General features: G+C 45.1%; 1 protein-coding gene across 4 annotated transcripts in view; it reads left to right on the forward strand.

The window, feature by feature from the left end:
- Positions 1 to 26,943, forward strand: part of smoc1 (SPARC related modular calcium binding 1) — a 586,617-nt gene that overhangs the window by 494,747 nt on the left and 64,927 nt on the right. For all 4 annotated transcript variants that reach the window (XM_046307812.1, XM_046307813.1, XM_046307814.1 and 1 more), the window contains exons 10-11: positions 15,131 to 15,323; positions 18,959 to 19,041. In XM_046307812.1, the coding sequence (XP_046163768.1) occupies positions 15,131 to 15,323; positions 18,959 to 19,041 (276 nt within the window). The remainder of the gene's footprint in view (positions 1 to 15,130; positions 15,324 to 18,958; positions 19,042 to 26,943) is intronic.

Raw genomic sequence — 26,943 nt, forward strand, 5'->3', positions numbered from 1 at the left:
TCCCTATGATACTACTGCCAGAACAGCTAATATATTCAGGCCTCTCTATGATACTACTGCCAGATCAGGTAATATATTCAGGTCTCTCTATTATACTACTGCCAGATTATCTAATATATTCTGGTCTCTCTATAATACTACTGCCAGATCAGCTAATATATTCTGGTCTCTCTATGACATTAATGCCAGATCAGCTAATATATTCTGGTCTCTCTATAATACTACTGACAGATCATCTAATATATTCTGGTCTCTATGATATTACTGACAGATGAGCTAATATATTCTGGTCTCTCTATAATACTACTGACAGATCAGCTAATATATTCTGGTCTCTATGATACTACTGCCAGATCAGCTAATATATTCTGGTGTCTATGACACTACTGCCAGATCAGGTAATATATTCAGGTCTCTCTATTATACTACTACCAGATCAGCTAATATATTCAGGTCTCTCTATTATACTACTGCCAGATCAGCTAATATATTCTGGTCTCTCTATGACATTAATGCCAGATCAGCTAATATATTCAGGTCTCTCTATTATACTACTGCCAGATCAGCTAATATATTCTGGTGTCTATGACACTACTGCCAGATCAGCTAATATATTTTGGTCTCTCTATAATACTACTGCCAGATCAGCTCATATACTCTGGTTTATCTATGACACTACTTCCAGATCAATTTATATATTAATTTCTCTCTATAATACCACTGCAGCTAATTCATTGATGATACTACTGCGAGATCAGCTAATATATTCTGGTCTCCCTATGATATAACTGCCAGATCAGCTAATATATTATGTTCTCTATGATACTGCTGCCAGATCAGATAATATATTCTGGTCTCTATGATACTACTGCCAGATCAGATAATATATTCTGGTCTCCCTGTGTCTACTTCCAGGTCAGCTAATATATTTTTGTCTCCATATGATAATTACTGCCAGATCAGCAAATATATTCTGGTCTCTATGATACTACTGCCAGATCAGATGATATATTCTGGTCTCCCTATGATATTACTGCCAGATCAGCTAATATATTCTGGTCTCTATGATACTACTGCCAGATCATATGATATCTTCTGGTCTCCCTATGATACTACTGCCAGATCAACTAATATATTCTGATCTCTATGATACTACTGCCAGATCATATGATATCTTCTGGTCTCCCTATGATACTACTGCCAGATCAACTAATATATTCTGATCTCTATGATACTACTGCCAGATCATATGATATATTCTGGTCTCCCTATGATACTACTGCCAGATCAGCTAATATATTCTGGTCTGTATGATACTACTGCCAGATCAGATTATATATTCTGGTCTCCCTGTGTCTACTTCCAGATCAGATAATATATTCTGGTCTCCCTATGATACTACTGCCAGATCAGCTAATATATTCTGGTCTCCCTATGATACTACTGCCAGAACAGCTAATATATTCAGGCCTCTCTATGATACTACTGCCAGATCAGGTAATATATTAAGGTCTCTCTATTATACTACTGCCAGATTAGCTAATATATTCTGGTCTCTCTATAATACTACTGCCAGATCAGCTAATATATTCTGGTCTCTCTATGACATTAATGCCAGATCAGCTAATATATTATGGTCTCTCTATAATACTACTGACAGATCATCTAATATATTCTGGTCTCTATGATATTACTGACAGATCAGCTAAAATATTCTGGTCTCTCTATAATACTACTGACAGATCAGCTAATATATTCTGGTCTCTCTATGATACTACTGCCAGATCAGCTAATATATTCTGGTGTCTATGACACTACTGCCAGATCAGCTAATATATTTTGGTCTCTCTATAATACTACTGCCAGATCAGCTCACATACTCTGGTTTATCTATGACACTACTTCCAGATCAATTTATATATTAATTTCTCTCTATAATACCACTGCAGCTAATTCATTGATGATACTACTGCCAGATCAGCTAATATATTCTGGTCTCCCTATGATATAACTGCCAGATCAGCTAATATATTCTGGTCTCTATAATACTACTGCCAGATCAGATAATATATTCTGGTCTCCCTGTGTCTACTTCCAGATCTGCTAATATATTCTGGTCTCCCTATGATATTACTGCCAGATCAGCTAATATATTCTGGTCTCCCTATGATATTACTGCCAGATCAGCTAATATATTCTGGTCTCTATGATACTACTGCCAGATCTGCTAATATATTCTGGTCACCCTATGATATTACTGCCAGATCAGCTAATATATTCTGGTCTCTATGATACTACTGCCAGATCAGATGATATATTCTGGTCTCCCTATGATATTACTGCCAGATTAGCTAATATATTCTGGTCTCTCTATAATACTACTGCCAGATCAGCTAATATATTCTGGTCTCTCTATGACATTAATGCCAGATCAGCTAATATATTATGGTCTCTCTATAATACTACTGACAGATCATCTAATATATTCTGGTCTCTATGATATTACTGACAGATCAGCTAAAATATTCTGGTCTCTCTATAATACTACTGACAGATCAGCTAATATATTCTGGTCTCTCTATGATACTACTGCCAGATCAGCTAATATATTCTGGTGTCTATGACACTACTGCCAGATCAGGTAATATATTCAGGTCTCTCTATTATACTACTGCCAGATCAGCTAATATATTCTGGTCTCTCTATGACATTAATGCCAGATCAGCTAATATATTCAGGTCTCTCTATTATACTACTGCCAGATCAGCTAATATATTCTGGTCTCGCTATGACATTAATTCCAGATCAGATAATATATTTTGGTCTCTCTATAATACTACTGCCAGATCAGCTCATATACTCTGGTTTATCTATGACACTACTTCCAGATCAATTTATATATTAATTTCTCTCTATAATACCACTGCAGCTAATTCATTGATGATACTACTGCCAGATCAGCTAATATATTCTGGTCTCCCTATGATATAACTGCCAGATCAGCTAATATATTATGTTCTCTATGATACTGCTGCCAGATCAGATAATATATTCTGGTCTCTATGAAACTACTGCCAGATCAGATAATATATTCTGGTCTCCCTGTGTCTACTTCCAGGTCAGCTAATATATTTTTGTCTCCATATGATATTATTGCCAGATCAGCAAATATATTCTGGTCTCTATGATACTACTGCCAGATCAGATGATATATTCTGGTCTCCCTGTGATATTACTGCCAGATCAGCTAATATATTCTGGTCTCTATGATACTACTGCCAGATCATATGATATCTTCTGGTCTCCCTGTGTCTACTGCCAGATCAGATGATATATTCTGGTCTCCCTGTGATATTACTGCCAGATCAGCTAATATATTCTGGTCTCTATGATACTACTGCCAGATCATATGATATCTTCTGGTCTCCCTGTGTCTACTGCCAGATCAGATGATATATTCTGGTCTCCCTGTGATATTACTGCCAGATCAGCTAATATATTCTGGTCTCTATGATACTACTGCCAGATCATATGATATATTCTGGTCTCTATGATACTACTGCCAGATCAGCTAATATATTCTGGTCTCCCTATGATACTACTACCAGAACAGCTAATATATTCAGGCCTCTCTATGATACTACTGCCAGATCAGGTAATATATTAAGGTCTCTCTATTATACTACTGCCAGATCAGCTCTTATATTCTGGTCTCTCAGACATGGTTGTAGGCCTTTTTATGATACTACTGCCAGATCAGCTCATATATTCTGGTCTCTCTATGATACTACTGCCAGATCACTGCCTCTCATGAGACAGGTTGCACAACTACTTTGTTTCCAGACCTTTTACAAATGAAATACTTAAATTGGAGGAACTGTGATGGGGAGAGGATAGCTTACAACGTCGGGATCGTGTTTCTCTGGGTGTCATTTGTTTAGCCGGTCTGTGTCTCCATGACAATTAACCCTGAATGCTTACAGCAGCCCCTAGGTATGCCCAGTCGTTCTCTCTGGAACCGAGTTGGTTTCACGCTACAGAACATCGTCTGAGGGAGGGATAATGGGACAGAGGAAGAGAACAGAGTGAGAGAGAGGGAGAGAGTGGGCTGGGGGGGGTGGGTGTGTGTTCGAATAGTGACTCATAGATGGAGGGTGCATCCCAAATAAAACCCTATTCTCTATATAGATATGCAGGGGCGCATTCCAAATAGCACCCTGTATAGGGAATAGGGTGTCATTTACGACTCAGATGTGAGTGGGGAGTTTACTGCAGTATAGACTGAATCACACTGGGTGAGGAGTTTACTGCAGTATAGACTGAATCACACTGGGTGAGGAGTTTACTGCAGTATAGACTGAATCACACTGGGTGAGGAGTTTACTGCAGTATAGACTGAATCACACTGGGTGAGGAGTTTACTGCAGTATAGACTGAATCACACTGGGTGAGGAGTTTACTGCAGTATAGACTGAATCACACTGGGTGAGGAGTTTACTGCAGTATAGACTGAATCACACTGGGTGAGGAGTTTACTGCAGTATAGACTGAATCACACTGGGTGAGGAGTTTACTGCAGTATAGACTGAATCACACTGGGTGAGGAGTTTACTGCAGTATAGACTGAATCACACTGGGTGAGGGGTTTACTGCAGTATAGACTGAATCACACTGGGTGAGGAGTTTACTGCAGTATAGACTGAATCACACTGGGTGAGGAGTTTACTGCAGTATAGACTGAATCACACTGGGTGAGGAGTTTACTGCAGTATAGACTGAATCACACTGGGTGAGGAGTTTACTGCAGTATAGACTGAATCACACTGGGTGAGGAGTTTACTGCAGTATAGACTGAATCACACTGCTGACTCCCTCTCTTCCCCTTGGAACTGCCAGAGCACGAACAGAGTCTGAGTCCTGGCCAGAGTCTTTCTCAATTTGCCTCCCCCTGTAGTGGCTATTGATGCAGTAGAGAACAGCAGACTGTCCCGGTATAATGTTGTAATGTTGCTCCCCAAAGGTTTGTGGATTTGAATTACGGTCAATATTTCAAGTGGAACGCAGTTGAGGCTTTGACTTAGACACCTGATGCTGCAACATTACCACTAGACCAGCCAGGCCACGGAGGACTGTATTCTGAAAGGAGGACTGTATTCTGAAAGGAGGACTCTATTCTGAGAGGAGGACTGTATTCTGAAAGGAGGACTGTATTCTGAAAGGAGGACTGTATTCTGAGAGGAGGACTCTATTCAGAGAGGAGGACTCTATTCAGAGAGGAGGACTGTATTCTGAGAGGAGGACTGTATTCTGAGAGGACTGTATTCTGAAAGGAGGACTGTATTCTGAGAGGACTGTATTCTGAAAGGAGGACTGTATTCTGAGAGGAGGACTGTCTTCTGAAAGGAGGACTGTATTCTGAAAGGAGGACTGTATTCTGAGAGGACTGTATTCTGAAAGGAGGACTGTATTCTGAGAGGAGGACTGTATTCTGAAAGGAGGACTGTATTCTGAGAGGAGGACTGTATTCTGAAAGGAGGACTGTATTCTGAGAGGACTGTATTCTGAAAGGAGGACTGTATTCTGAGAGGACTGTATTCTGAAAGGAGGACTGTATTCTGAGAGGACTGTATTCTGAAAGGAGGACTGCATTCTGAGAGGAGGACTGTATTCTGAAAGGAGGACTGTATTCTGAGAGGAGGACTCTATTCAGAGAGGAGGACTATATTCTGAAAGGAGGACTGTAATTCTGAAAGGAGGACTGTATTCTGAGAGGACTGTATTCTGAAAGGAGGACTGTATTCTGAGAGGAGGACTGTCTTCTGAAAGGAGGACTGTATTCTGAAAGGAGGACTGTATTCTGAAAGGAGGACTGTATTCTGAAAGGAGGACTGTATTCTGAGAGGAGGACTGTATTCTGAAAGGAGGACTGTATTCTGAGAGGAAGACTGTATTCTGAGAGGAGGACTGTATTCTGAAAGGAGGACTGTATTCTGAGAGGACTGTATTCTTAAAGGAGGACTGTATTCTGAGAGGACTGTATTCTGAGAGGACTGTATTCTGAAAGGAGGACTGTATTCTGAGAGGACTGTATTCTGAAAGGAGGACTGTATTCTGAAAGGATGACTGTATTCTGAAAGGAGGACTGTATTCTGAGAGGAGGACTGTCTTCTGAAAGGAGGACTGTATTCTGAAAGGAGGACTGTATTCTGAGAGGAGGACTGTATTCTGAGAGGAAGACTGTATTCTGAGAGGAAGACTGTATTCTGAGAGGAGGACTGTATTCTGAATGGAGGACTGTATTCTGAGAGGACTGTATTCTGAAAGGAGGACTGTATTCTGAAAGGAGGACTGTATTCTGAGAGGACTGTATTCTGAAAGGAGGACTGTATTCTGAGAGGACTGTATTCTGAAAGGAGGACTGTATTCTGAAAGGAGGACTGTATTCTGAGAGGAGGACTATATTCTGAGAGGAGGACTGTTTTCTGAGAGGAGGACTGTATTCTGAGAGGAGGACTGTATTCTGAGAGGAGGACTATTCTGAGAGGAGGACTGTTTTCTGAGAGGAGGACTGTATTCTGAGAGGAGGACTGTATTCAGAGAGGAGGACTGTATTCTGAGAGGAGGACTGTATTCTGAGTGGAGGACTGTATTCTGAGAGGAGGACTGTATTCTGAAAGGAGGACTGTATTCTGAAAGGACTGTATTCTGAGAGGAGGACTGTTTTCTGAGAGGAGGACTGTTTTCTGAGAGGAGGACTGTAATTCTGAGAGGAGGACTGTATTCTGAAAGGAGGACTGTATTCTGAGAGGAGGACTATGCTTTTAACAATAACCAGGCTATATGCTTTTAACAATAACCAGGCTATATGCTTTTAACAATAACCAGGCTATATGCTTTTAACAATAACCAGGCTATATGCTTTTAACAAAAACCAGGCTATATGCTTTTAACAATAACCAGGCTATATGCTTTTAACAATAACCAGGCTATATGCTTTTAACAATAACCAGGCTATATGCTTTTAACAATAACCAGGCTATATGCTTTTAACAAAAACCAGGCTATATGCTTTTAACAATAACCAGGCTATATGCTTTTAACAATAACCAGGCTATATGCTATTAACAATAACCAGGCTATATGCTTTTAACAATAACCAGGCTATATGCTTTTAACAATAACCAGGCTATATGCTTTTAACAATAACCAGGCTATATGCTTTTAACAATAACCAGGCTATATGCTTTTAACAATAACCAGGCTATATGCTTTTAACAATAACCAGGCTATATGCTTTTAACAATAACCAGGCTATATGCTTTTAACAATAACCAGGCTATATGCTTTTAACAATAACCAAGCTATATGCTTTTAACAATAACCAGGCTATATGCTTTTAACAATAACCAGGCTATATGCTTTTAACAATAACCAGGCTATATGCTTTTAACAATAACCAGGCTATATGCTTTTAACAATAACCAGGCTATATGCTTTTAACAATAACCAGGCTATATGCTTTTAACAATAACCAGGCTATATGCTTTTAACAATAACCAGGCTATATGCTTTTAACAATAACCAGGCTATATGCTTTTAACAATAACCAGGCTATATGCTTTTAACAATAACCAGGCTATATGCTTTTAACAATAACCAGGCTATATGCTTTTAACAATAACCAGGCTATATGCTTTTAACAATAACCAGGCTATATGCTTTTAACAATAACCAGGCTATATGCTTTTAACAAAAACCAGGCTATATGCTTTTAACAATAACCAGGCTATATGCTTTTAACAATAACCAGGCTATATGCTATTAACAATAACCAGGCTATATGCTTTTAACAATAACCAGGCTATATGCTTTTAACAATAACCAAGCTATATGCTTTTAACAATAACCAGGCTATATTCTTTGTAAAAACAGATTGAGAGTGAAAGCTCTTTGGAACTCCTGTGGAAACACTGGCTTCCTGTTTCTCATTAACATGTCATGTCCTGAGAGGACAGGAACACGATGTTGCGTAACTCCTCAGACAGAGAGTGTTTGTGTGTGTGTGTGTGTGTGTGTGTGTGTGTGTGTGTGTGTGTGTGTGTGTGTGTGTGTGTGTGTGTGTGTGTGTGTGTGTGTGTGTGTGTGTGTGTGTGTGTGTGTGTGTGTGTGTGTGTGTGTGTGTGTGTGTGTGTGTGTGTGTGTGTGTAGGCAGATCTTGTCACTCCTCAGACAGGGACTGTGTGTGTGTTTGTTAAATAGTGAACAGCAGGTTTGTCCAGGGCTTGATAGCTTTTAGTATTCCTTAACAATCTGAGAGTTAATCTAGAATTGGCTTCCTATTTCGCAAACAAAGCCTCCTTCACTCATGCTACCAAACTTATCCTCGTAAAACTGACTCTACTACCGATACTCGACTTTGGCGATGTCATTTACAAAATAGCCTCCAACACTCTACTCAGCAAATTGGATGCAGTCTATCACAGTGCCATCTGTTTTGTCACCAAAGCCCCATATACTACCCACCACTGCGACCTGTACGCTCTTCGTTGGCTGGTCCTCGCTTCATACTCGTCGCCAAAACCACTGGCTCCATGTCATCTATAAGTATCTGCTAGGTAAAGCTCCGCCTTATCTCAGCTCACTAGTCACCATAGCAACACCCACCCGTAGCAGGCACTCCAGCAGGTATTTCTCACTGGTCACCCCCAAAGCCAATTCCTCCTTTGGCCGCCTTTCCTTCCAGTTCTCTGCTGCCAATGAGTGGAACGAATTGCAAAAATCACTGAAGTTGGAGACTTATATCTCCCTCATTAACTTTAAGAGTCAGCTGTCGGAGCAGCTTACCGATCACTGCTGCTGTACACCATTGTGGTGATTACCCCACAGCTGAAAGACACCTTTGTAGTGATTGCGTGGAGAGTAGAAGGGGGGTGCTGGCTAAGTGTCTTTCAGAGAGGGAGAGAAAGAGATAGAGAGCGTCAAAGAGAATATTGTGTTTATAGCAGGCTCTTAACTGTGACCACTCTAGAGTCCTGGACTGTTATCTTCGACCTTTTGTTTTCGAGATGTTGAGAGCTGCTCAGACAGAAGAGGAGAGGAGAGGAGGTTGAGAGGAGAGCAGAGAAGGGGGCAGCCATGAGAGGAGAGGAGGAGACAGCCATGAGAGGAGAGGAGGAGACAGCCATGAGAGGAGAGGAGGAGACAGCCATGAGAGGAGAGGAGGAGACAGCCATGAGAGGAGAGGAGAGGACAGCCAGGAGAGGAGAGGAGGAGACAGCCATGAGAGGAGAGGAGGAGACAGCCATGAGAGGAGAGGAGGAGACAGCCATGAGAGGAGAGGAGGGGACAGCCATGAGAGGAGAGGAGAGGACAGCCAGGAGAGGAGAGGAGGAGAAAGCCATGAGAGGAGAGGAGAGGACAGCCAGGAGAGGAGAGGAGGAGACAGCCATGAGAGGAGAGGAGAGGACAGCCAGGAGAGGAGAGGAGGGTACAGCCATGAGAGGAGAGGAGGTGACAGCCATGAGAGGAGAGGAGAGGACAGCCAGGAGAGGAGAGGAGGAGACAGCCATGAGAGGAGAGGAGAGGACAGCCAGGAGAGGAGAGGAGGAGACAGCCATGAGAGGAGAGGAGAGGACAGCCAGGAGAGGAGAGGAGGGTACAGCCATGAGAGGAGAGGAGGTGACAGCCATGAGAGGAGAGGAGGTGACAGCCAGGAGAGGAGAGGAGGAGACAGCCATGAGAGGAGAGGAGAGGACAGCCATGAGAGGAGAGGAGGAGACAGCCATGAGAGGAGAGGAGGAGACAGCCATGAGAGGAGAGGAGGGTACAGCCAGGAGAGGAGAGGAGGAGACAGCCATGAGAGGAGAGGAGAGGACAGCCAGGAGAGGAGAGGAGGTGACAGCCAGGAGAGGAGAGGAGGAGACAGCCATGAGAGGAGAGGAGAGGACAGCCATGAGAGGAGAGGAGGAGACAGCCATGAGAAGAGGTGACAGCCATGAGAGGAGAGGAGGGGACAGCCATGAGAAGAGAGGAGGGGACAGCCATTAGAAGAGGGGACAGCCATTAGAAGAGGGGACAGCCATGAGAAGAGGGGACAGCCATGAGAAGAGGTGACAGCCATGAGAGGAGAGGAGGGGACAGCCATTAGAAGAGGGGACAGCCATGAGAAGAGGGGACAGCCATGAGAGGAGGTGACAGCCATGAGAGGAGAGGAGGGGACAGCCATGAGAAGAGGGGACAGCCATGAGAAGAGGGGACAGCCATGAGAGGAGGTGACAGCCATGAGAGGAGAGGAGGTGACAGCCATGAGAGGAGAGGAGGGGACAGCCATTAGAAGAGGGGACAGCCATGAGAAGAGGGGACAGCCATGAGAGGAGGTGACAGCCATGAGAGGAGGTGACAGCCATGAGAGGAGGTGACAGCCATGAGAAGAGGGGACAGCCATGAGAAGAGGGGACAGCCATGAGAAGAGGGGACAGCCATGAGAAGAGGGGACAGCCATGAGAGGAGGTGACAGCCATGAGAGGAGGTGACAGCCATGAGAGGAGGGGACAGCCATGAGAAGAGGGGACAGCCATGAGAAGAGGGGACAGCCATGAGAGGAGGGGACAGCCATGAGAAGAGGGGACAGCCATGAGAGGAGGTGACAGCCATGAGAGGAGGTGACAGCCATGAGAGGAGAGGAGGGGACAGCCATGAGAAGAGGGGACAGCCATGAGAAGAGGGGACAGCCATGAGAGGAGGTGACAGCCATGAGAGGAGGTGACAGCCATGAGAGGAGAGGAGGGGACAGCCATGAGAAGAGGGGACAGCCATGAGAAGAGGGGACAGCCAATGGAGAACAAACATTTTCTAGATGATCAATGTGTTCAGCAAAATATTGATACAGTTATCATTGAGCCTCTCTTCCTCTTTGGGCGTCTCTCTAGGAAACCATGGTAATGTGTTTGCTTTAGGCTGTTTGTCATCCTTCACAGCGTCGGCTGATGATATGATGATGGGGACAAGTGAATAAAAATAACCAAATGACTAGATCAGAATTGAGGATGTATGGAGACGGGCCGGGGCGAAGATGACAGGATACACTACGTTTCACTGACACACAGAGAGCTGAGAGGATCAACGAGACGGGCCGGGGCGAAGATGACAGGATACACTACGTTTCACTGACACACAGAGAGCTGAGAGGATCAACGAGACGGGCCAGGGTGAAGATGACAGGATACACTACGTTTCCCTGACACACAGAGAGCTGAGAGGATCAACGAGACGGGCCGGGGCGAAGATGACAGGATACACTACGTTTCACTGACACACAGAGAGCTGAGAGGATCAACGAGACGGGCCGGGCGAAGATGACAGGATACACTACGTTTCACTGACACACAGAGAGCTGAGAGGATCAACGAGACGGGCCGGGCGAAGATGACAGGATACACTACGTTTCCCTGACACACAGAGAGCTGAGAGGATCAACGAGACGGGCCGGGGCGAAGATGACAGGATACACTACGTTTCACTGACACACAGAGAGCTGAGAGGATCAACGAGACGGGCCGGGGCGAAGATGACAGGATACACTACGTTTCACTGACACACAGAGAGCTGAGAGGATCAACGAGACGGGCCGGGGCGAAGATGACAGGATACACTACGTTTCACTGACACACAGAGAGCTGAGAGGATCAACGAGACGGGCCAGGGTGAAGATGACAGGATACACTACGTTTCACTGACACACAGAGAGCTGAGAGGATCAACGAGACGGGCCAGGGTGAAGATGACAGGATACACTACGTTTCACTGACACACAGAGAGCTGAGAGGATCAACGAGACGGGCCAGGGCGAAGATGACAGGATACACTACGTTTCACTGACACACAGAGAGCTGAGAGGATCAACGAGACGGGCCAGGGCGAAGATGACAGGATACACTACGTTTCACCGACACACAGAGAGCTGAGAGGATCAACGAGATGGGCCAGGGTGAAGATGACAGGATACACTACGTTTCACTGACACACAGAGAGCTGAGAGGATCAACGAGACGGGCCAGGGCGAAGATGACAGGATACACTACGTTTCACTGACACACAGAGAGCTGAGAGGATCAACGAGACGGGCCGGGCGAAGATGACAGGATACACTACGTTTCACTGACACACAGAGAGCTGAGAGGATCAACGAGACGGGCCAGGGCGAAGATGACAGGATACACTACGTTTCACCGACACACAGAGAGCTGAGAGGATCAACGAGACGGGCCGGGGCGAAGATGACAGGATACACTACGTTTCACTGACACACAGAGAGCTGAGAGGATCAACGAGACGGGCCAGGGCGAAGATGACAGGATACACTACGTTTCACCGACACACAGAGAGCTGAGAGGATCAACGAGACGGGCCAGGGCGAAGATGACAGGATACACTACGTTTCACTGACACACAGAGAGCTGAGAGGATCAACGAGACAGGCCAGGGCGAAGATGCAGCCCTTTTCTACGTATAAAAAAATGAATCGTTGCACCGCCTGGTGCCCTCTCTGTATAATAAACAGAGGTAAATCATTTAGAGTGAGACTCCCCAAACCGCCCAGGTTCATCAGTTGTCTGTCTCCTAGACGTGAAATCTCATAATGATAGTAATGAGCAACACGAGGCACTAACAACGTAGATTACACTGTAATTGGCATTAAAGTGCATCTATGGGCCCCTGGTCCACAGTAGTCCACGATAAGGAGGAGGGATCCATCTGGGACAATGTATAGGGACATGCTGCTCCCTTCTCCAACTGTACTATACTGAACCCAGACACACCAGTAAGGAGAGGCTGTGAGGAGAGGAGAGATGGGGAAGGAGACGCTGTGAGGAGAGGAGAGATAGGGAAGGAGAGGCTGTGAGGAGAGGAGAGATAGGGAAGGAGATGCTGTGAGGAGAGGAGAGATAGGGAAGGAGAGGCTGTGAGGAGAGGAGAGATAGGGAAGGAGAGGCTGTGAGGAGAGGAGAGATAGGGAAGGAGAGGTTGTGAGGAGAGGAGAGATAGGGAAGGAGAGGCTGTGAGGAGAGGAGAGATAGGGAAGGAGACGCTGTGAGGAGAGGAGAGATAGGGAATGAGGGGCTGTGAGGAGCCATAGGGAAGGAGAGGCTGTGAGGAGAGGAGAGATAGGGAAGGAGAGGAGAGATAGGGAATGAGGGGCTGTGAGGAGCCATAGGGAAGGAGAGCGAGAAGAGAGGAGAGAGAAAGAGGGAGAGGCTGTGAGGAGAGGAGAGAGAAAGAGGGAGAGCCCTGTGGCCTTAGAGCTGTTGTTGTAGCTTACTGTTTCATTAACGCACTTGATTGAAAAAGAGAAATGGATGGATGGTGGTAGGGTGGCAAAATCGCACTTCAGCGCCCAGCAAACGCTGTGCTGTTGGAGCTTCCACATGTTGCACTGGTGCTCTTGGCCCGTACCCTGCCTGCCTCTCTCTCTCTCTCTCTCTCTCTCTCTCTTTCTCTCTCTCTCTCTCTCTCTCTCTCTCTCTCTCTCTCTCTCTCTCTCTCTCTCTCTCTCTGGCTCTCTCTCTGGCTCTGCCTCTCTCTCTCTCTCTCTATTTTCTCTCCCTCTCTCTCTCTCTCTCTCTCTCTCTCTCTCTCTCTCTCTCTCTCTCTCTCTATTTTCTCTCTCTCTCTCTCTCTCTGGCTCTGCCTCTCTCTCTCTTTATTTTCTCTCTCCCCCTCTAATTTCTCTCTCTCTCTCTCTCTGGCTCTGCCTCTGTCTCTCTCTCTATTTTCTCTCTCTCTCCTCTCTCTCTCTCTCTCTCTCTCTCTCTCTCTCTCTCTCTCTCTCTCTCTCTCTCTGGCTCTTCTGCCTCTCTCTCTCTATTTTCTCTCTCTCTCTCTCTCTCTCTCTCTCTCTCTCTCTCTCTCTCTCTCTCTCTCTCTCTCTCTCTCTCTCTCTCTCTCTCTCTCTCTGCTATTTTCTCTCTCTCTCTCTATTTTCTCTCTCTCTCTCTCTCTCTCTCTCTCTCTCTCTCTCTCTCTCTCTCTCTCTATATATATATATATATATATTTTCTCTCTCTCTCTCTCTCTGGCTCTCTCTCTGGCTCTCTCTCTGGCTCTGCCTCTCTCTCTCTCTATTCTCTCTCTCTCTCTCTCTCTCTCTCTCTATTTCTCTCTCTCTCTCTCTCTCTCTCTCTCTCTCTCTCTCTGGCTCTCTCTCTGGCTCTGCTCTCTCTCTCTCTCTCTATTTTCTCTCTCTCTCTCTCTTTCTCTCTCTCTCTCTCTCTCTCTCTCTCTCTCTCTCTCTCTCTCTCTCTCTCTCTCTCTCTCTCTCTCTCTCTCTCTCTCTCTCTCTCTCTCTCTCTCTCTCTCTCTCTCTCTCTCTCTCTCTCTCTCTCTCTCTCTCTCTCTCTGGCTCTCTCTCTGGCTCTCTCTCTGGCTCTGCCTCTCTCTCTCTCTATTCTCTCTCTCTCTCTATTTTCTCTCTCTCTCTCTCTCTGGCTCTCTCTCTGGCTCTCTCTCTGGCTCTCTCTCTGGCTCTGCCTCTCTCTCTCTCTCTATTTTCTCTCTCTCTATTTTCTCTCTCCCTTTCTCTCTCCCTTTCTCTCTCTCTTTTCTCTCTCTCTCTATCTCTCTCTCTCAGCTGCTTCTATCCCTATTAATGTGCAGTTTGATCTTCACTGAGTTTCTCCCTCACATTTTGTATTTCATCATTTTGTTCCAGTAAGTCTGTCTAATAAGATACAGGGCTGACTGGACTGTATGTGTGTTATGTGAATGTTACTGTCTGTCTGTCTGTCTGTCTGTCTGTCTGTCTGTCTGTCTGTCTGTCTGTCTGTCTGTCTGTCTGTCTGTCTGTCTGTCTGTCTGTCTGTCTGTCTGTCTGTCTGTCTGTCTGTCTGTCTGTCTGTCTGTCTGTCTGTCTGTCTGTCTGTCTGTCTGTCTGTCTGTCTGTCTGTCTGTCTGTCTGTCTGTCTGTCTGTCTGTCTGTCTGTCTGTCTGTCTGTCTGTCTGTCTGTCTGTCTGTCTGTCTGTCTGTCTGTCTGTCCTCCTGAGTATATTTGACTATTTGTCATGTTGTCTGTGTGTGTCAGTATATTTGTCATGTTGTCTGTGTGTGTATTGAGTGTGTTTCTCATGGTTTTAGAGAAAGTTCCCTCTTGTGACCAGGAGAGGCAGAGTGCCCTGGACGAGGCCCGTCAGAACCCTCGTGAGGCCATCTACATCCCAGACTGTGGACCAGGGGGCCTCCACAAGCCTGTACAGTGCCACCAGTCCACTGGGTACTGCTGGTGTGTCCTGGTAGACACAGGGAGACCAATACCAGGCACCTCTACCAGGTAGACAGGCACGCACGATCGCACGCACACACACACACACACACACACACACACACACACACACACACACACACACACACACACACACACACACACACACACACACACACACACACACACACACACACACACAGGGAAACCCATACCAGGCACCTCTTCCAGGTACACACAGAAACACACACACACGCACACACACACACACACACACACACCATGTTGTTGATGAATGAAGATTGGAGCCTGGTTCCAGCTCTATTTGTGCTGTCTATGATGACTGTGGGAGTTGGCAAGACAGCACAAGCAGATCTGGGACCAGGCTGGAAAAAATATATCTCAACTTTGACATTTCATCAAGCTTTATTTGTTTATATATATATTTATATATTTATTTGACTAAACTGTTGAATATGATGAAAATAAAAATATGCAATAATGTTTATTAGAGAGATCTCTCTCTGAGGATATGCCATAGCAGTATTTTTACTAGCAATAAGGAGGGGATGTGGTATATAGCCAATATACCACGGCTAAGGGCCGTTCGTATGGCACAACGCAAGGTTTTATAGATGTAGAAACTTGTGTGGTTCAAGCCCTGAATGCTGATTGGCTGAATGCCATAGCAGTATTTTTACTAGCAATAAGGAGGGGATGTGGTATATAGCCAATATACCACGGCTAAGGGCTGTTCGTACAGTACACTGTGTGTTGTCGTATTAATCTTTACAGTACACTGTGTTTGATGTCGTAGTAACCTTTACAGTACACTGTGTGTTGTCGTAGTAACCTTTACAGTGCACTGTGTGTTGTCGTATTAATCTTTACAGTACACGGTGTTTGTTGTCGTAGTAATCTTTACAGTACACTGTGTTTGTTGTCGTAGTAATCTTTACAGTACACTGTGTTTGTTGTCGTAGTAATCTTTACAGTGCACTGTGTGTTGTCGTATTAACCTTTACAGTGCACTGTGTGTTGTCGTATTAATCTTTACAGTGCACTGTGTGTTGTCGTATTAACCTTTACAGTGCACTGTGTGTTGTCGTATTAATCTTTACAGTGCACTGTGTGTTGTCGTATTAATCTTTACAGTGCACTGTGTGTTGTCGTATTAATCTTTACAGTGCACTGTGTGTTGTCGTATTAACCTTTACAGTGCACTGTGTGTTGTCGTATTAACCTTTACAGTGCACTGTGTGTTGTCGTATTAATCTTTACAGTGCACTGTGTGTTGTCGTATTAATCTTTACAGTGCACTGTGTGTTGTCGTATTAACCTTTACAGTGCACTGTGTGTTGTCGTATTAACCTTTACAGTACACTGTGTGTTGTCGTATTAATCTTTACAGTGCACTGTGTGTTGTCGTATTAACCTTTACAGTGCACTGTGTGTTGTCGTATTAACCTTTACAGTGCACTGTGTGTTGTCGTATTAATCTTTACAGTGCACTGTGTGTTGTCGTATTAATCTTTACAGTGCACTGTGTGTTGTCGTATTAACCTTTACAGTGCACTGTGTGTTGTCGTAGTAACCTTTACAGTACACTGTGTGTTGTCGTATTAATCTTTACAGTACACTGTGTGTGTCGTCGTAGTAACCTTTACAGTGCACTGTGTGTGTCGTCGTAGTAACCTTTACAGTGCACTGTGTGTGTGTCGTCGTAGTAACCTTTACAGTGCACTGCGTGTGTCGTCGTAGTAACCTTTACAGTTTCCCTCGCCAGAAGAACCTATGATGTATCAGCAGCCAGAACACAGTCACGCTCCAAACACTCTGTTTTAGAACACAGTCACGCTCCAAACACTCTGTTTTAGAACACAGTCATGCTCCAAACACTCTGTTTTAGAACACAGTCACGCTCCAAACACTCTGTTTTAGAACACAGTCACGCTCCAAACATTCTGTTTTAGAACACAGTCACGCTCCAAACATTCTGTTTTAGAACACAGTCACGCTCCAAACACTCTGTTTTAGAACACAGTCACGCTCCAAACATTCTGTTTTAGAATACAGTCACGCTCCAAACACTCTGTTTTAGAACACAGTCACGCTCCAAACACTCTGTTTTAGAACACAGTCACGCTCCAAACACCCTGTTTTAGAACAGTCACGCTCCAAACACTCTGTTTTAGAACACAGTCACGCTCCAAACACTCTGTTTTAGAACACAGTCACGCTCCAAACATTCTGTTTTAGAACACAGTCACGCTCCAAACACTCTGTTTTAGAAGACAGTCACGCTCCAAACACTCTGTTTTAGAAGACAGTCACGCTCCAAACATTCTGTTTTAGAACACAGTCACGCTCCAAACACTCTGTTTTAGAAGACAGTCACGCTCCAAACACTCTGTTTTAGAATACAGTCACGCTCCAAAAACTCTGTTTTAGAACACAGTCACGCTCCAAACATTCTGTTTTAGAACACAGTCAGGCTCCAAACACTCTGTTTTAGTACAGTCACGCTCCAAACACTCTGTTTTAGAACACAGTCACGCTCCAAACACTCTGTTTTAGAACACAGTCACGCTCCAAACACTCCGTCTTGGAACTTTGACCAAAAAAAAAGAGCATCTCTTGTATAAAAAGTAAATGAGAGACACATGTACTTTCCCTGAACATTTCCATTTAGAAACACTCAGAAACATACAATTCACACGCCAGGCCAAATTATATCCATCCATGCCGTTCACACACACACACACACACACACACACACACACACACACACACACACACACACACACACACACACACACACACACACACACACACACACACACACACACACACACACACACACACACACACACACACACACACACACACACACACACACACACACACACACACACACACACACACACACACACACACACACACACACACACACACACACACACACACACACACACACACACACACACACACACACACACACACACACACACACACACACACACACACACACACACACACACACACATTACTAACGATTTGATACATTGCTGAATGGTTGGGATCATTCTTAATTAACTGAAGCTTAACAACATGTTTCTAAGTCTTACTCTTCTCCTCCTGAAAGCATTACCATTTATCCTGTAGCCTTCCCGGTGTAGCCTTTAATTCACATTCCTGGTGTGAGAGAGAGAGAGAGACTCAGAGGCAGTTGGCAGAGCCTCTTGTTTTGTGAGATTTGGTATGACAACAGAGGTCGTTTTGTTCTTCTGCAGGCCTGTGTTCTCACAAACACACGCACACACTCTGTGGTCTTTCTCTCATGTCCATCTTTTCAAATCATGTAGTTGTATCTCTGAGGTACTCTCTTGTCTCTCCTTACTGTTGTATCTAACAGCTACTCTCTTGTCTCTCCTTACTGTTGTATCTCTGAGGTACTCTCTTGTCTCTCCTTACTGTTGTATCTAACAGCTACTCTCTTGTCTCTCCTTACTGTTGTATCTCTGAGGTACTCTCTTGTCTCTCCTTACTGTTGTATCTAACAGCTACTCTCTTGTCTCTCCTTACTGTTGTATCACTGAGGTACTCTGAGTTAAGAGGAAGGTAGGAGACAGACTTTCTCTCTCTCTCTCTCTCTCTCTCTCTCTCTCTCTCTCTCTCTCTGCCTTTCTTTCGCTCTGTGACAGGTACCAGACCCCAGAGTGTGACAGCACGGCTCGTTCGATGGTCTCCGACGTTGAAGATCCTTTCCAGGGCCGAGACCTGACAGGTGAGAGGAAAGTGTATGAGAGTGTATATAAGAGGTTCTATGGGGAGGCAGGTAGCCTAGTGGTTAGAGTGTAGAGGAGATAGGGTGCCCTAGTGGTTAGAGTGTAGAGGAGATAGGGTGCCCTAGTGGTTAGAGTGTAGAGGAGGCAGGTAGCCTAGTGGTTAGAGTGTAGAGGAGGCAGGTAGCCTAGTGGTTAGAGTGTAGAGGAGGCAGGTAGCCTAGTGGTTAGAGTGTAGAGGAGATAGGGTGCCCTAGTGGTTAGAGTGTAGAGGAGGCAGGTAGCCTAGTGGTTAGAGTGTAGAGGAGGCAGGTAGCCTAGTGGTTAGAGTGTAGAGGAAGCAGGGTAGCCTAGTGGTTAGAGTGTAGAGGAGGCAGGTAGCCTAGTGGTTAGAGGAGGCAGGTAGCCTAGTCGTTAGAGGAGGCAGGTAACCTAGTGGTTAGAGGAGGCAGGTAGCCTAGTGGTTAGAGTGTAGAGGAGGCAGGTAGCCTAGTGGTTTTAGTGTAGAGGAGGCAGGTAGCCTACTGGTTAGAGTGTAGAGGCGGCAGGTAGCCTAGTGGTTAGAGGAGGCAGGTAGTCTAGTGGTTAGAGGAGGCAGGTAGCCTAGTGGTTAGAGTGTAGAGGCGGCAAGTAGCCTAGTGGTTAGAGTGTAGAGGCGGCAGGTAGCCTAGTGGTTAGAGTGTAGAGGAGGCAGGTAGCCTAGTGGTTAGAGTGTAGAGGAGGCAGGTAGCCTAGTGGTTAGAGTGTAGAGGAGGCAGGTAGCCTAGTGGTTAGAGGAGGCAGGTAGCCTAGTGGTTAGAGGAGGCAGGTAGCCTAGTGGTTAGAGGAGGCAGGTAGCCTAGTGGTTAGAGTGTAGAGGAGGCAGGTAGCCTAGTGGTTAGAGTGTAGAGGCGGCAGGTAGCCTAGTGGTTAGAGGAGGCAGGTAGCCTAGTGGTTAGAGGAGGCAGGTAGCCTAGTGGTTAGAGTGTAGAGGAGGCAGGTAGCCTAGTGGTTAGAGTGTAGAGGAGGCAGGTAGCCTACTGGTTAGAGTGTAGAGGCGGCAGGTAGCCTAGTGGTTAGAGGAGGCAGGTAGCCTAGTGGTTAGAGTGTAGAGGGGGCAGGGTAGCCTAGTGGTTAGAGTGTAGAGGAGGCAGGTAGCCTAGTGGTTAGAGTGTAGAGGAGGCAGGTAGCCTAGTGGTTAGAGTGTAGAGGGGGCAGGGTAGCCTAGTGGTTAGAGTGTAAAGGAGGCAGGGTAGCCTAGTGGTTAGAGTGTAAAGGAGGCAGGTAGCCTAGTGGTTAGAGTGTAGAGGAGGCAGGTAGCCTAGTGGTTAGAGTGTAGAGGAGGTAGAGTGCCCTAGTGGTTAGAGTGTAGAGGAGGCAGGTAGCCTAGTGGTTAGAGTGTAGAGGAGGCAGGTAGCCTAGTGGTTAGAGTGTAGAGGTGGCAGGGTAGCCTAGTGGTTAGAGTGTAGAGGAGGTAGGGTGGCCTAGTGGTTAGAGTGTAGAGGAGGCAGGAGGCCTAGTGGTTAGAGTGTAGAGGCGGCAGGGTAGCCTAGTGGTTAGAGAGTAGAGGCGGCAGGGTAGCCTAGTGGTTAGAGTGTAGAGGAGGCAGGAGGCCTCGTGGTTACAGTAGTTTTGGAATTGTTAGTTAGATTACTTGTTGGTTATCACTGCATTGTCGGAACTAGAAGCACAAGCATTTCGCTACACTCGCATTAACATCTGCTAACCATGTGTATGTGACAAATAAAATTTGATTCGATTTGATTTGATTTGATTTAGAGTGTAGAGGCGGCAGGGTAGCCTAGTGGTTAGAGTGTAGAAGCGGCAAGGTAGCCTAGTGGTTAGGGTGTAGAGGCGGCAGGGTAGCCTAGTGGTTAGAGTGTAGAGGAGGCAGGAGGCCTCGTGGTTAGAGTGTAGAGGCGGCAGGGTAGCCTAGTGGTTAGAGTGTAGAGGCGGCAGGGTAGCCTAGTGGTTAGAGTGTAGAGGAGGCAGGAGGCCTCGTGGTTAGAGTGTAGAGGCGGCAGGGTAGCCTAGTGGTTAGAGTGTAGAGGAGGCAGGAGGCCTAGTGGTTAGAGTGTAAGGTAGGGGCGGCAGGAGGCCTCGTGGTTAGAGCGTTGGACTAGTAACCGAAAGGTTGCAAGATCAAATCCCCAGCTGACACGGTACAAATATGTTGTTCTGCTCATGAACAAGGCAGTTAACCCACTGTTCCTAGGCCATCATTGAAAATAATAATTTGTTCTAAACTGTTCAGGGGCAGAACGGCAGATTTCTACCTTGTCAGCTCAGGGATTTGAACTTGCAACCTTCCGGTTACTAGCCCAACGCTCTAACCACTAGGCTACCCTGGCCCCCCAGGTGATGAGAGTGTTTATAAGAGCTTATATATTGATGAGAGTGTATATAAGAGCTTATATATTGATGAGAGTGTATTGAGGAGCTTATATATTGATGAGAGTGTTTATAAGAGCTTATATATTGATGAGAGTGTTTATAAGAGCTTATATATTGATGAGAGTGTATATAATAGCTTATATATTGATGAGAGTGTTTATAAGAGCTTATATATTGATGAGAGTGTATTGGGGAGCTTATATATTGATGAGAGTGTTTATAAGAGCTTATATATTGATGAGAGTGTTTATAAGAGCTTATATCTTGATGAGAGTGTATTGAGGAGCTTATATATTGATGAGAGTGTTTATAAGAGCTTATATATTGATGAGAGTGTTTATAAGAGCTTATATATTGATGAGAGTGTATATAAGAGCTTATATATTGATGAGAGTGTTTATAAGAGCTTATATATTGATGAGAGTGTATTGAGGAGCTTATATATTGATGAGAGTGTTTATAAGAGCTTATATATTGATGAGAGTGTTTATAAGAGCTTATATATTGATGAGAGTGTTTATAAGAGCTTATATATTGATGAGAGTGTATTGAGGAGCTTATATATTGATGAGAGTGTTTATAAGAGCTTATATATTGATGAGAGTGTTTATAAGAGCTTATATATTGATGAGAGTGTATTGAGGAGCTTATATATTGATGAGAGTGTTTATAAGAGCTTATATATTGATGAGAGTGTTTATAAGAGCTTATATATTGATGAGAGTGTATTGAGGAGCTTATATATTGATGAGAGTGTATATAAGAGCTTATATATTGATGAGAGTGTATTGAGGAGCTTATATATTGATGAGAGTGTTTATAAGAGCTTATATATTGATGAGAGTGTTTATAAGAGCTTATATATTGATGAGATTGTATATAACAGCGTGTTATATATGCTGTTATATATATATATATATATATATATTTATTGGACATTTTCACTTAGGGGTGTACTCACTTTTGTTGCCAGCGGTTTAGCCATTAATGGCTGTGTGTGGAGTTATTTTGAGGGGACAGCAAATTTACACTGTTATACAAGCTGTTCACTCACTACTTTACATTGTAGCAAAGTGTCATTTCTTCAGTGTTGTCACATGAAAAGATATACTCGAATATTTACAAAAATGTAAATATATTATATATATAATATTTCTGATATACTGTATATTGGTGAGAGTGCATACAAAAACTCACATCAAATTTAAACCAATCAAATGTATTTATAAAGCCCTTCTTACATCAGCTGATATCTCAAAGTGCTGTACAGAAACCCAGCATTAAACCCCAAACAGCAAGCAATGCAGGTGTAGAAGCACGGTGGCTAGGAAAAACTCCCTAGAAAGGACAAAACCTAGGAAGAAACCTAGAGAGGAACCAGGTTATGAGGGGTGGCCAGTCCTCTTCTGGCTGTGCCGGGTGGAGATTATAACAGAACATGGCCAAGATGTTCAAATGTTCATAGATGACCAGCAGGGTCGAATAATAGTAATCACAGTTGTTGTTGAGGGTGCAACGGTCAGCACCTCAGGAGTAAATGTCAGTTGGCTTTTCATAGTCCATCATTCAGAGTATCTCTACCGCTCCTGCTGTCTCTAGAGAGTTGAAAACAGCAGGTCTGGGACAGGTAGCACGTCCGGTGAACAGGTCAGGGTTCCATAGCCGCAGGCAGAACATTTGAAACTGGAGCAGCAGCACGGCCAGGTGGACTGGGGACAGCAAGGAGTCATCATGCCAGGTAGTCCTGAGGCATGGTCCTAGGGCTCAGGTACTCCGAGAGGAGAGTAAGAAAGAAAGAAAGAAAGAAAGAAAGAAAGAAAGAAAGAAAGAAAGAAAGAAAGAAAGAAAGAAAGAAAGAAAGAAAGAAAGAAAGAAAGAAAGAAAGAATGAAAAAAAGAGAAAAAGAGAATTAGAGAGAGTATACTTAAATTCACACAGGACACCAGATAAGACAGGAGAAATACTCCAGATATAACAGACTGACCCTAGCCCCCCGACACAAACTACTGCAGCATAAATACTGGAGGCTGAGACAGGAGGGGTCGGGAGACACTGTGGCCCCATCCGACGATACCCCCGGACAGGGTCAAACAGGCAGGATATAACCCCACCCACTTTGCCAAGCACAGCCCCCACACTACCAGAGGGATATCTTCAACCACCAACTTGCCATCCTGAGACAAGGCGGAGTAGAGCCCACAAAGATCTCCACCACGGCACAACCCAAGGTGGGGCGCCACCCCGGACAGGAAGATCACGTCAGTGACTCAACCCACTCAAGTGACGCACACCTCCCAGGGACGGCATGGAAGAGCACCAGTAAGCCAGTGACTCAGCCCCTGTATTAGGGTTAGAGGCAGAGAATCCTATTGGAGAGAGGGGTGGTGATGAGAGTTTATATATTTATGAGTGTATAAAAGAGCTTATTTATTGATGAGAGTATTTATAAGAGTTTATATATTGGTGAGAGTGGTTTTAGGACCTTATATGTTGATTAGATTGTATATCAGAGTCTATGTATTGATGAGAGTGTATATAGGAGCTTAAATATTGTACTGAACATCCAGTTCTTCCTAGTCAATGTGCCTCTGCTTCTGTTTTTGTTTCCTTTTTGAGGTCTTTTGCTGAGTTTCAAGGGCTAGTCTCTACTAAAACCAAGGGCTCACTAGTCTCTACTAAAGCCAAGGGCTCACTAGTCTCTACTAAAGCCAAGGGCTCACTAGTCTCTACTAAAACCAAGGGCTCACTAGTCTCTACTAAAACCAAGGGCTCACTAGTCTCTACTAAAACCAAGGGCTCACTAGTCTCTACTAAAACCAAGGGCTCACTAGTCTCTACTAAAACCAAGGGCTCACTAGTCTCTACTAAAACCAAGGGCTCACTAGTCTCTACTAAAACCAAGGGCTCACTAGTCTCTACTAAAACCAAGGGCTCACTAGTCTCTACTAAAACCAAGGGCTCACTAGTCTCTACTAAAACCAAGGGCTCACTAGTCTCTACTAAAACCAAGGGCTCATTAGTCTCTTCTAAAGCCAAGGGCTAATAGTCTCTACTAAAGCCAAGGGCTCACTAGTCTCTACTAAAACCAAGGGCTCACTAGTCTCTACTAAAGCCAAGGGCTCACTAGTCTCTACTAAAGCCAAGGGCTCACTAGTCTCTACTAAAGCCAAGGGCTCACTAGTCTCTACTAAAACCAAGGGCTCACTAGTCTCTACTAAAGCCAAGGGCTCACTAGTCTCCACTAAAGCCAAGGGCTCACTAGTCTCTACTAAAGCCAAGGGCTCACTAGTCTCTACTAAACCAAGGGCTCACTTGTCTCTACTAAAACCAAGGGCTCACTAGTCTCTACTAAAGCCAAGGGCTCACTAGTCTCTACTAAAGCCAAGGGCTCACTAGTCTCTACTAAACCAAGGGCTCACTTGTCTCTACTAAAGCCAAGGGCTCACTATTCTCTACTAAAGCCAAGGGCTGACTATTCTTTACTATAGCCAAGGGCTCGCTATTCTTTACTAAAGCCAAGGGCTCGCTAGTCCCTACTATAACCAAGGGTTCACTCGTCTCTACTAAAAGTTTTTACTTAGTTCATGTAGTTACTGTACTCACTTCTTGTGCCTCTACTATCCTGGTCCCAGACATTTTCCTGCTAACATTTCACTTCTTGCAACTCCTTCTTATGGCAAACATGTTGAGTGGAATGTTAGCAGGAACAGGTCATGGACCAGGCTACCTGATAGCAGGAACAGGTCATGGACCAGGTTACCTGATAGCAGGAACAGGTCATGGACCAGGTTACCTGATAGCAGGAACATGGTTGGGACCAGGCTACCTGATAGCAGGAACAGGTCTGGGACCAGGTTACCTGATAGCAGGAACAGGTCATGGACCAGGTTACCTGATAGCAGGAACAGGTCTGGGACCAGGTTACCTGATAGCAGGAACAGGTCATGGACCAGGTTACCTGATAGCAGGAACAGGTCTGGGACCAGGTTACCTGATAGCAGGAACAGGTCATGGACCAGGTTACCTGATAGCAGGAACAGGTCTGGGACCAGGTTACCTGATAGCAGGAACAGGTCTGGGACCAGGTTACCTGTTAGCAGGAACAGGTCTGGGACCAGGTTAATGCTCTACTGGTTACTCAGTTGTTTTGATTCCCTGTTCTCTCTCTGTTTCATCACGCCCTTTAAAGTTTTGTATTTCATTCCCGGCATCTGGACACTTTACAGAGTGGAGCTTCTGACTGTGCCGCAGATGTATGGTTTGTTTTATGGAAGTTGTAAGTGTTGGTGAGCGGGAAGAGGGAGGGGCGGGGTGTAGGCTGCCGGGGGGACGCTAGAGGTGTTGGGAACCATGGGGGCTGGCTGAGTGGCTGATTGGAGTTATATTTAAGTACTATAGTGGGATGGGGACGTTCACGAGCGAGCCGCCACAACAAACAAGACCAGTGAGTCACACCAATGCCAATGTACGTTATACAACATTGCATTATGAAACACAGCCTTTCAGACGTCCCTAATGTTCACGAAGACGGTATTCATGGGAAAAATGCTACAGATTTTGGCTGAAGCTTGGAGCACCTTTTTAAAAAAAAAGGCTGATTGTCTGCTGTACAGTGGGCTGCTCTGTAACACTTTGTATTGACATCTTCCCGGTCTAACTCTATTAGTCACATGACGTTAACGGTCTGTAGGTCTGACGTCACCCTGACCCAGACTACCACACCACAAACCAGACTACCACACCCTCCGACCAGAAACAGACATACTAGGACTAAAAATTTCTTAAGAGATCTTCAGTTCCTTCATAAAACTGTGTCCTTTACCCTATGGGCCCTGGTCAACAATAGTAAACCCCCCCTTTACCCTATGGGCCCTGGTCAACAATAGTAAACCCCCCCTTTACCCTATGGGCCCTGGTCAACAATAGTAAACCCCACCTTCACCCTATGGCCCTGGTCAACAATAGTAACCCCCCCTTTACCCTATGGGCCCTGGTCAACAATAGTAAACCCCCCTTCACCCTATGGGCCCTGGTCAACAATAGTAACCCCCCTTTACCCTATGGGCCCTGGTCAACAATAGTAAACCCCCTTTACCCTATGGGCCCTGGTCAACAATAGTAACCCCCCTTTACCCTATGGGCCCTGGTCAACAATAGTAACCCCCTTTACCCTATGGGCCCTGGTCAACAATAGTAACCCCCCTTTACCCTATGGGCCCTGGTCAACAATAGTAAACCCCCTTTACCCTATGGGCCCTGGTCAACAATAGTAAACCCCCTTCACCCTATGGGCCCTGGTCAACAATAGTAACCCCCCCCCCTTTACCCTATGGGCCCTGGTCAACAATAGTAAACCCCCTTTACCCTATGGGCCCTGGTCAACAATAGTAACCCCCTTTACCCTATGGGCCCTGGTCAACAATAGTAACCCCCTTTACCCTATGGGCCCTGGTCAACAATAGTAACCCCCCTTTACCCTATGGGCCCTGGTCAACAATAGTAAACCCCCCTTTACCCTATGGGCCCTGGTC

This window comes from Oncorhynchus gorbuscha, linkage group LG17 (assembly GCF_021184085.1).
Source record: "Oncorhynchus gorbuscha isolate QuinsamMale2020 ecotype Even-year linkage group LG17, OgorEven_v1.0, whole genome shotgun sequence".
NCBI lineage: Eukaryota > Metazoa > Chordata > Actinopteri > Salmoniformes > Salmonidae > Oncorhynchus > Oncorhynchus gorbuscha.